The 12,315-nt window shown below is 35.2% G+C and overlaps 1 protein-coding gene across 2 annotated transcripts in view; it reads left to right on the forward strand.

Annotated features, from left to right (window-relative positions):
• COL11A1 (collagen type XI alpha 1 chain) overlaps positions 1–12,315 on the forward strand; it is a 133,571-nt gene that overhangs the window by 105,759 nt on the left and 15,497 nt on the right. For both annotated transcript variants that reach the window (XM_018081750.2, XM_018081751.2), the window contains 5 exons: positions 7,386–7,439; positions 7,929–8,036; positions 8,225–8,278; positions 8,572–8,625; positions 9,675–9,728. In XM_018081750.2, the coding sequence (XP_017937239.1) occupies positions 7,386–7,439; positions 7,929–8,036; positions 8,225–8,278; positions 8,572–8,625; positions 9,675–9,728 (324 nt within the window). The remainder of the gene's footprint in view (positions 1–7,385; positions 7,440–7,928; positions 8,037–8,224; positions 8,279–8,571; positions 8,626–9,674; positions 9,729–12,315) is intronic.

Raw genomic sequence — 12,315 nt, forward strand, 5'->3', positions numbered from 1 at the left:
TTACCACAGTTGGTCTTTTCATTTCAAGTTTTACATCACAAAATTATTTAACAATCAGAGGAAAGAACTTTGGAGCACAAAATGTAGTTTTCAGGCAAAGTAATAAAGCGAGGTTATTCCCTTAACTACATATGATGCTTTCAGTAACATTATTGGCCTCAAATGCTTTCCATTTTATACTGGTGTATCATCAAATATGACATAGCCCTCTATCTGGAACAATAAAAATATACACTATTATCTAATGTATTAGTGGTAAATATATCTGTGAAGTGAAGCAGACTTTCAGCATCCATATGTCTGCTCCTCGTACAGATAGATACAGTTCCAATAAGTCAAAGGTTTGAGGATTGTTTGTGTTAGTTGAAAATCTGACTTAAGACTGATGCTATATGACATTCATTCATCAAAATTATTTTCATTGCTATTTTCAGTTCTCTATTCATAAAATTTCCTACTAGTATATGGAGTGGATTGGTATGGTTTGTTTTGTTTAAATTTCATATCTTACCAAAAGAACATGCTAGATATATCTTCTTTTTACTTAAAGGAAAGATGACCTATGCCTAGATATAAGGGCTTTTTTTTTTCCTCTGATTTCTTTGAAGCAACAGAGTAAACTATTATGTAGTGCTGAACAACCAAAAATTTCAAAAGAGAATCTCTTGAAATGCCTGTTTATGTTTATTAAGCTACATGACCTCGGCCACATCACTCATGTAAGCCTAAAAGCCTTTTGCTGTAATGTTACAGATTTAATATGAATTTTTTTCTTGAACTTTGGAATTGGAAAGATTCTCAGTGGAACATAGGGTGGAGGAAACAAAATAGAAATGTATTCTATGCCACTTCATAAATAGCTTCTTGAGAAACTATGTAAATTTCTCTTGAGTATTTAATTATTTACTACAGGGTATCATATGTATTGAAAGAAACACTGATGTCAACAAATCCTAGAAAAGACATCTCTAGGTATATTAATATTGGTAGTTTTTCAGAAAGCTCACCATATTGTTAAATTTTCAGAACACAAAGCAAGATTTCTCTTTTTCTTCCTGTCCCATGAGATAAATAAATGCACAGGTACCTTTTCTCTCATCTTCCTCATACACTGTTACTGAACTTTAGCACTTTAGAAGTCTTAACTTCTTCACCCTTTATCCACATATTTTCTTTGGCACAATGGACCAGTATTGTACCTTTAGGTACAAATCCCATTAGATCTATGAATTGACAAAAAATTACTCGGTATACCATGTCAATCAAAATCACTTATATTTTTCATGATTCTCTTCTTGATCACTGTTCAAAAGCATGTTACTCTACTTCATAGAGCTTGTAGGTATTCTTTCTTTTTATAAGACAAGGAATTTGCCATTACTTTCCCAGGATCATTTGTATGACTAGTAAAAAAATAAAAATCTCCAGTTCATCTTACAGTACCTCCCAAGCTTCTTGTTCACCTGTGACAACAAAAGATCTTTCTTATGATGCTCTTCAGTATTCTTGACATCTACCATAAAATGTTGGTTATGTGTTTGGTTTGTCAAAGGGAATCAACCACTTCTTAGCAGTATGACCAAACTATTAGTTTAATAGAATCTTCAGATATTTCATGGTTTTTTTCTATATGTCTATCAAATAAATCATTTACCAATGCTCTGGGATGTGGTGAAGTGTACTGCAATAATGCAATATAATACATGGCTTGATGGAAAAATATCCTACTTTGTCTCCCTCCTTTGTCTTTTGAGACCACAGGGTACTGAGCCCATGCAGATGTCATGTGCCAAACTGACAGAGCTTCACTGAAGCCCTTCTTTTTTAGGAAGTGCTCTGAGCATCAACTCACCTCTTGGGGGAAACATCATCCTTGTGTCTTCAATCTCTTTTCCCCAAAGTTGCACATACAGAAGACATACAAAACATGATGCCCTCCTGCTTGACTGCATTATTAACAAGGATATTCCCTCTAATGTCCAAACTTTGTGACATTGTTCATTCAGCCTATTTTAAAAAAGATCTTGGCCTCATGAAAAGATGCAGGATTTTGTTTCTCTCTGAGAAGAGTACCAAAAACATGACACAGTGTAAGAGTTGGTAGAAAAAAAAGTTACTGGAAAAAGAGACTGTATGTCAGTGGAATACAGAAAGTAATGGGCACTATGGGAAGAAAAAATTTCCCTGTTTCCACTAGGGTACTGAGAAAAACGTTAATTATGAGAACATCCAGGGTAGCACCCAGTTATATTCACTGCTTTAAAAAAACCCACCTTATATAATATGGTGGCCCATTGAACTCAGTAGGAATTTTGCTGTTGGTTTCAGTCACCTCTTTAATTTTTACTGTTTTGTGATCAAATTATCTTTCAGTCATTTTGTAAAAACATTGACTTATATTGAACTCCTTACTCCTTTGTTTCTCCCAGTGACTCATATATGTGATTTAGAATCCCTATGTGTGATGATCAGCCCACGAAATTTAATTCAAGAACATGAAATTCAGACTGTTTATCACTTGGCTGTCATTTTTTATTTCCTCTTGCTTCTTTCCCATATACTCTGCAGTCACACAGAGAAGCTTCCAAGCGTGTTATTGTGGAAGTTTTTATTTATTCTAATTACTCTCCTCCCTCCTTCTCAAGTTTTAGTACATGCCAGATTTTTTTTCTCTTGTTAGGATATCTTCCATCTTAATTTCAGTTCCATTTAATAAGTTTTGCAAGCTTAGAAATGATCAAGAGTTGTTTTGTCAGGAGGAGTTCCCACAGTGGGAGGACAGTTCACGCTTTTAAACAAAACATGCATTTTCTTTTTTCCTTTTCTTCCCACACATATTTTCCCCAATGTTTTTCTTATTATGTCAGCATGCTTTGGCCTCTCCACCCTTATCAGGAAAGACATATCGTACAACAGAAATTCAATGCAGTGATTGTAGAGTGCCGAAAAACATTTTGGCGTCATCTCTGTCAGTGTTGCAGAGTGAATTAGGTTTCCTCATATTCATATTTGAATGGCTAGACCAGGAGATATTTTGTCATTAATACCAGGGTTTCAAAGCCCCCTTATCTTCTGGCAAATGATAAACAATTTTTGTCACACTTAATGCCATGCATTTTTAACTAACTTCTTGTTTCTTCTGCTCTACACACAAGGGTCTAAATGTTCAAAGACCTCAGCACTACAAATGTGGATGTAGCCTTGCATTATTAATGCCTGGAACCTCCACGGAGCGGTCCAGAGGTCTTGAGACTTACACTCAACTAGAACCATCTTCCACACAAAGAATATTCTCTTTGTTGTGCTTTTAATTAAGAAAAAGCATAAAACCAAAATGTACCAACACATCTTTATCTCTAATTTGATGTCAAAGGCCTAACAGGCAGATATTCTAAATACCCAGGGAGTTCCTCATGACTTCTCAAAACTGTGCTGTAGACGTTTTATGTAACATAAGAATGTACAGCAGAGGGGAAACAGAACAAGTAACGTTAACCTCACACTTCTCTTCCACAAAACCTAATAAATAAATTTGCCTTTCTAATTTAGATTAATTTGTGATAACTGCACTGAGTACTGTGCCATTCTTCCACCCTTTCTCTCTTCCACAGCATGTTGTAAACTGTCAAAGTTAGAGAGCAATACAAACTGAATGTCTGCAGAACCTAAGCATTCTTTCTGGAGCCTCTCAGAGTTCAGATCTGGTTGCCTGTACGAAAAAGTCTTATGTTAGAAAATCACTATTCCTTCCTATTATATTATTCTAAAATACTTTTTAAAGTAGTACACTAATAAGGAGTCCAATACAGTAAACAAGTGAAATCAGTAGTTTACATGCTTAATCATTGATTTATGCTACAGATGGAAGTGAGAGGACAAAATCAATTGAGTATTCCGACTCTAAGTTTAAAAACATGCCTTATAAGTTTTCACAGACCTCTTTATGTGTGCATAGTTTTTCCACACACATATGTGCAGACATTGCTAAGGTACTTAATCAAGATGGATCTATGACAGTTTATGCTACCTGAATATCTGTCCTAACAAATTACCTTTAATAACAAATTACTTTTAATAACAAATTGCGTTTAATAACTTTACATGACTTGCTGGCTGTGATTTTTTTCTCATCCTTCTCCATCTCTCCAACTTATAAATGCTTGTAAATATGAGCCCTCCCAAAAAACACAGCACAGCTTTAGAATTTCTCTCTCAATTAAACTTAGTTCTCCACATAGCCATTTTATATGTAACACAGTCACATATACCTACCTATGGGAAAAGGGATTGTCTTCTAGAATCACAGTTTTTCTCTTTCTTTTTTTCCTGTTCTGTGAGAATGGCAAAAAGGAGCAAAACTGTAACTGAATCATTTTCACAACCCAGTCAGTTGCAAAATTGCCTCTCAGAAAATAAATCACCATGCCCCAGAATTTAACCAAAAGGTGGCAGCCTTCAATCCCACTATCTTTGTGCTTTGTATGGACAGTTCTCTAGAACTGCTCATAAGGAAAACTAAGAACTTTTAAACTACTTTACCTAGCTTGATAGAAACCATTCTGCTTGCTTAATCCAAGGAGGTTTTCAGAATTAAACATGTCTGTGAAATGACATGATGCTTTGTAGTTCAGGATGTCTGTCTTTGCTTGTTGAAATTCTGTCAGAAGAAGGCTTTGCCTGAGAAAGACCACACTAACTTTTAAAAGATCTGACCTGGTAACAAAAGAAAAAAAATATTTCCAGAGCTGAAATACATCTATTATTAGATAATAAAATGTATTTCCCAAAAGAACATGAAATGTTTTCCGTGGAGAATGTGTATCAGATTCTGAATTAATACCATTGTTACCAAAAATAAAAAGAAAGACAAGGGTCAACAATAGCTATAGATTGCACTGTTTTTAGTAGCTGTAAGTATGCTCTCTGTAAATATATACCAGCTACAATCTTCTCTCTCAAAACACTCTTTTACTCCCTTAACAGCTGTCTAAACCAAATACAAAATTTCATAGTACCTAATACTTGAAATATAAAAATCACTGTCAGATAAAACAAGGACTGCATACAAGGAGGAGTCACATTTTTTTGTAGAGCAATGGTATAGGAATATTAATGTGAGATGAAACTTTAACTGGTCTCATCTTTCACAGATGCCCTTTAAGGGGAACATCTTGACATTTTCTAGCCCTTCCAATTTCACTGCCTTCCACACTGCTGCTTTTTGGGGAGTTACTATGCACAAAGTTAACAGAGCTGCCTGCACCTGCCCATTTCCACATGTGTGCTACAGCAGGCACCCCAAGATCCCCTGGTGCCCCCAAGGATAGGTCAATATGTCAGAAAAAGCCCATTGTTGCATGATAATCATAAAATGAAGATGTGTTTGTCAATGGGAAGGGTAAGAATTGTATTATAAATCAAATGTGGATCATCATAAATTACAATATCATTTGGCAGAAAGGCAGAAAAAGAGCTCACTCTCTGAGCAGCTTACAAGGTGATTACTCTGGCACAAGTGCTTGTCAGGAAAGGCTTGGCACTACTAGTGCTCTTACGTTACTCCTTTAGTGAGTCCTGCAGTGGGAACAGCTGTTAAAAGGATCTATATAGTGGACTCTGTTATATATAGTATGTCTATTAACTTGAATAACATCGATATTTTTGTTAACTCCTGGCTTCATTCTGCATTGCTGCATAAATCTCATACAATTGATAGGAGGCATGGACAAACCCCAACACTAATGATGCTGCAGATTCAGTAGACCCCATGCAGAGGATAAGGAAATGAAGATTATGGATTTTCCTAGAAAACATAATTAATGCTTATTGCCCTGAAGTATCCACTAGGGTTATATTTTTTTTTAATAATGAATGCTGTATCATAGAAGCAAATGAATATTAAATACTAAAAGGGATCATTAATTTTTAACATTACTACAAATTCAAGTTCATCTAATAAAACATACCACAGTTTCTAAAGGCACATTCACCCTTTAAAAGTGTTCTTTCTAAAGGGCATTTTAATATTGCTCCTAAAATTTTGGTTGTCTGTTAATTAATCTAGTCTGGAATTCAGTTGGGTACTCAAATCTTTGTCCACTAATCTAATGTAATATTTACATTGGGCCAAATTCTGGTCCCAGTGAGGTCATTGTGCTGCTATTAGCTTCTCTGAAAAAAAGTTCAGTATCTACACCATTTGTTTAAAATTTGTATTTTATGATTTGTAGCTTTATACTGCCCACACAGAAATTGAATTGTCATAGAATGAAGAGGGGCGTGTAGGTCACATGGGCTGAGGGATACACAAATTTATTGGGTAAAATACATTTTCAGCAGTAAACTACTCTTGTCCATAGGCTTAATTATTGGCAAAGTTCATTTGGTTTGAAAAAAGAATATATATGAGGGGGAAAATCCCCCCATTAGAAGTTAGATTCAGAAATCCTTTGGAATAAGAGTATACAGTTCTTACCTCAGTACTCCATGACAATCACAAAGCATATTCTGTTATCCTTTCACAGATTTGTGTATCTGTGATGCTAATAACTAAATATTCTACTGTAGGAATAGTTTTCTAAAAAAAATTTATTTATCAGACCACTGAACTAGAAAATAATCAGTCATAACTAAACTTTAAAACGAACAATTGAAAAGGTAGTCTTTGAGCTTATACTGTATATGAGCTCAGAAACAGATTGAATTATCTTAAATGTTCACTTATAGGGCATAATCTTTGACTTGAACAAATTTTCTTCCTATGGTGTCATCCTCAAAGCCATCTGCTTTACTGAATAATTTCCATCGCTGGTAAATACATAGTGTAGACCTCTGTAGCCTGTGGATAAAGTTTTACTAACTGCTATGGTATTGTTTTATCCTTATGGTTTTCTTTATACAATTTTTTTATTCTAACAGTACCTATAGCAATAATCACTTCACTCCATTTACATTCATTTCCAGTTAGTATTCTGTTATTTGTAGAAACTTGCTTCCAGGCAAAATTTATCTTCTAGAAAACAAAATTATTCTAAAGAACAAAAATACACAGTCAATACACTTATTTGGCTTTTCTGTGACTAGAAAGAAAGATGACAAACAGGAAATTTGCAGTGTATGGGATAATAAAGGAGAAGATCTTCTAAAGCCCAAAGGGCAGGTTAGTCTCCCTGGCTCACAAAAATATTAATTTGATATATTATCTCAAATTTTAGACTCCAGTTCTGCAAAGCCATATACATTACTCAACCCCTTTAGGTAGACCCAATAAAAACCAGTTCTTGTAAGCTGTTTAGGTGAATAAGCACGAGAAGAATATGCAATAACAGAAATAAATTCATAGAAATATCTTCCCTAATGACTTATAAATTTATCCTCACACACAGGGTGAACCTGGAGAAGCTGGTAATCCTGGACCTCCTGGAGAATCTGGAACATCTGTGAGTACTTTTATTTGTATTATCATTAGCCTTTATTATGGTGAACTAAGGTATCTGGTAGAGCTTACTTTAGAAGGCATTTAATCAGATTACTTGTGTATTTGTGTATGATTTCTTTGAATTTTCAGTGAAGAACTTACACCTTTAAATGCAATTTGTTTCCATATAATAATAGACACAGCTAGAGGATGAAGCTGAAATCCTCCTAAAAGAGTACTTATTTTTATTTCCAAAAGTTTTAACTTAAGCTTGCATGTTTTTCTCTCTGAAAACAGTTCATTGATCCAAACTGGGTGCAGAAGTTGGCACATGACCTGAGATTTACAGGTTTTCCAGTCTGAGGCTGAGGTTCTATTTTCCTATTCACATGCCAGTGTTTATGGAGGAGTAACATTGCCCTGCTCTGAAAAACAGTTTTGCCATTGTGATCCTTTTTTTTTTAACCATTCAATTTCCTGATGACATTTTTTGTGTTCATGTTTTCTACAGGGTCCAAAAGGTGAAAGAGGAGAAAAAGGTGAAGCTGGTCCACCCGGAGCAGCTGGACCACCAGGTGCTAAAGGACCTCCAGGTGATGATGGGCCTAAGGGTAACCCAGTAAGTGAGCTTAATAATTTTAACACAACACACTGTGAAGCTTTACTGAAGTTGTGCTACATACAGAACTGCATATAATTTTCTACAATTGCACTAAAATCATTATATGTTTCATAAAATATTTTGATGAGTGCTACCTGCTTGTTAATGGATGACACTTCCCTTGGTTTTTTTCTTGATTTATCTAGGGCCCAGTTGGTTTTCCTGGAGACCCTGGTCCCCCTGGGGAACCTGGTCCAGCTGTAAGTATGCCTTAAAAACAGTTTTAGGCCCTAGTCTTGGTTTGCATTAAATTCTAGTTGATCCTGACTCTTTCTTGTCTGGAGATGACTTCTGGACTGTAAAATCCACTGCTTCTCTCTTCACATATTTCTTAAAGCTTAAAAACGTTTAGAAATCTTTAAAAAGTTTTGAAAACTAGCGTCCTCAGGAAAATGCTCTGTAGAGAAATAGTGCTCTTATAACCATATATGAAACTAAGTGACTTAAATTAGCTGAATTTTTAATTTTGCTTATTTTCCTATGAATCCTGTAGGGTCAGGATGGTGTTGGTGGAGAGAAGGGTGAAGATGGTGATCCTGGTCAACCTGTGAGTTGTTTCTGTCATTTTATGTCACCTGCATATTCTCTCCGACACTAAGAAAGTATCTTTTGCCAAATCAGTGGTTTCTATAGATTCACACTCTTGAAAACATTTTCAAAGTGGATGCTTCTTCTGTTATACTGAAAAATAACTATTTCCTTGTAGAGATAGAACTGCCCATGTTATAGTAACACAGCTGAGCAAGAGCTCAATTTCTTTTTGAAGTAGGAATAAATGATGTGTTAAGAATTTGTGCTGGAGCTACTGAAGAACACTAAAAATAGAGCAACTCTGACCATAAGAAAGGAATGCTGCAGCCAAATAATCTTCATTAGCTGATGTGATGAAATGAAGCAAAGATCTAGCAATACCCATATTAAGCCTCAAAGCTCTTCTATTTCTGTAGATTCCCATATAAAATATCATTAGTTGTTTGTTTTTTTTATTGCAAAGAGATAGGGTTTCCATTTTGGAAAGTCTCTCTCTGCCTCCGAAAGTTCTGATTATCAGACAATTATTCCATGCAGTACAGTTTGAAAATAAAAAATGCTAGTGCATTGAATATATGGTTGGATGACTGGGGGTTATGAGCTGGGGGTTACCTGCAAACTTCAGGTAGTATCTGTATGTCTTACTTTACAGTAACATTTTTCAAAAGAAAGCCACCCATGTCTAACTCACAGATGTTAGTGAAAAATTTTAGCAAAAGTAACACTCCCAGCACCTCAGAAAGCAAGAAACTTGTTAGTGGAGCTTGGCACTTGGCTCAGACCGTGTGTTAGTTCTGTGCAGCCACTTTCTGGTCTGCAACATTTTGTTGCAAACAGGAAGAGAAAAAAATAATGATTGCATTTTGTACAGTAACAAATGATGTTAAAAATGTCAAAAGACCACCCTAAGTAAGGGTTTGTTTAATACTTCTGTGTGTGTGTGTGTTTATGGTACTTATTTTCTGCCCACTAAAAGGGGCTGACATATGGCAGATGTCTGCTGCATTTAATAAAGATAAGAACTTCATCCTTTATTACCACTGAGCTTATAATTTTCTTTGGCAGGGTCCACCAGGTCCTTCAGGTGAAGCTGGCCCACCTGGTCCACCAGGAAAAAGAGTAAGTAATATCTCATGTTCTCTTGTTCATGTCTTGTTCTGAGACATATTCCAGAGGATTCCACCTACTTGTTCTCTATATTGCAGCACTCATATATTATGTTTGATGTTTCTTTTAAGAAACGTAATGGGAGAAATGAAAAAATAGAAACAGCAGAGAAAACTCTTTAACACAGTTCACATGGCACATGGGAACCAAAATACACAGGGTAGAATGTATTTCTTACCTATAAAGGCTCTTTTCACCCAAGTGAATTCAGGGTCTGCTGAATTAGTCTAATAACAGAAGTGATTGATTATGGCAGTAATAAAAGACTTCATCTTTAGGCACATGACTGGTATCAGAGAGCAGGAAGAAAGTGTCTGTGTTGGTGTCTTTAGCCTCTGAAATAAAATAATTTCAATGCAGCTTTTTGGCAAAACTGTGTCATCCTCTGCACACAAAATTAGCAAGCAGACATTTTGATAACTTATGAAGCTATTCCATTATTTCTAAAGTCTTTGAAGCTTCGCAGGCTTTACAAATATAGCTAATCAAAACCAGTAAATAATGTTACACTTACAGAACTGTAGTAGATGCATCAACCTTTAGGTCTGCTTCAGAGAGCAATTAGAGCAGTTTTTACTTTAAAAACCATGAGAAGTGGCATCATTAAATGTAAGCTGAGAGTTATTTAACAAAATATGTTAAATGGCTCCATTTAATGGGCTTGAGTGAACTGACATTCCTAATTAGTTTTATCTATTTTACACAATAATCTATTTGCTCCACCAACTTGCAGAATATTTATAATACTGTAGATGATTATGGCAGCATTAGCAACCTTATCACTAGAACTGAAATATGGCTTGACTGAATATTAGCACTTAGTATGTTTGTTTGACATCAAATTAGAACTTCCTACTTTATTATATAGAAAGGCAGTACCTCATTCCTAACAGATGGGCTATATTCTATCTGATTGTACCTAGATAAAAAAACACTTTAGAAACACAAATTCCATGTTACCTGTGGTTTGACACATTTCCAGTTCAGGGAGAATGTATGGCTAAATATTGCCAAGTAGTCCCATTTCTGAATTCTGAAGAAAACATTGTGTAGAATCAGATTCTACATTACTTGAGTACCAGAATGTTGCAAGCTTATAGAGAATCTGTATTATATTGATATTACACTAGAATGGAATAGTGAAAAGACTGAAAGCTTCATACTTTGCTGGAAAAATGAACAGGAGAAACGCTTTTCATTAGTTTTCATCAATTTTATGGTAGAATCAATGTCAACAAAAAGTACTACACTTGTCCTTTCATTTGGACTAAGAAGGACAAACCATTTCAGTAGTAATATTGCTATCTGTGGAGGTACAGCTCTGGCTATACTATTAGAAAGCAACATTCCACACCATTTTGTTTTTCTGTCTCTGAAACAACAAGCTGGCAGAACTCAGAATTCATACTTTTTATTTAAAGTCTCTTGAAATCCTCAACTGTAGAGTCTCCTTTTTTATTTTGTTACTCAGCTTTATTACCCTCTTCCATTCTATTTTGGAACTGACCTGAACTCAGTTTTACTGCCTGATCTTCTGAAATTGTGGTTATTACTAGTTTTGAGCAATCTCTGTTTGGTATTGCCAGTTACAAAGAGGTTTCTGGGAATCAAATTCTAGTGAAAGACATGGACATAAATAGTTTCTCCATTGTATCTAAGAGATTTCAGCTACAGATACATACTTACAGTAATATTCAACTATCAAGTGAAGGCCAAGAATAAACTATTTTGCCTAATTATTGACGGATAACAGTAATAGGATTACTAGCAGTTGGTGTGTTAAGCAAATACCAAAACTGTTTTACTGTGGTGCCCTAAAAGCTTTGACAATCAGTACCTTGCAGACTGAGTGAGGCTCTCATGGACAAGCAGTATGGTGAGTTACTTTTAAGAAATGCTACCTAGGAAGTTCACATCAGAACAATAGGCCTGTTCCAGATTCCTTCTTTGAAGAATTAAAATGAACTGGCATGCTACTGACCACTTAGTTCTAAACCAGATTAAAAGATTAAATCTATGGATGAAACAAAAGTGGATAGATCATTAGAGCATCCCCAAAATTGGTACCTTAATTAACATATTACTTTTCAGATGTAACACTTGCTCTTCCAAAACTGTTTCCACCACTGCTTTTCAGAAAAACTCCTACTACTTTTGTAAGGGAGAGAAGAGTGCATCCTCAAAACAAAGTCCTATATTCAGATGATTTAAATAGGAATATACTTATAGGTCAAAAATATAATCTACAAAGGGCAAACTTTGTGACATAGTCATTGATAAAATCTTTCCAAATGATTTTTTAAAAACCTTTCATTAAATAATATTTAATATTTTACAGATTCTGACTTTGTAAGTGACCTGTGCATGTACCAGACCAGATAAATGCATGCTCAGAAGGGTTTATACACCTGTGTAATTAAGGTGCAAGTAATTGTAGTAATTGTGCCTGCTTATCTAGAACTGTAGATCTAAAGACTGAACCACTCTACAGTTATGTTGTTACTATTATTTTCTGAAACTCAATTCCTTGCTCTTACTT

Source organism: Manacus vitellinus, unplaced genomic scaffold, assembly GCF_001715985.3.
Source record: "Manacus vitellinus isolate BGI_N305 unplaced genomic scaffold, ASM171598v3 scaffold_56_pilon, whole genome shotgun sequence".
Classification (NCBI taxonomy): Eukaryota; Metazoa; Chordata; class Aves; order Passeriformes; family Pipridae; genus Manacus; species Manacus vitellinus.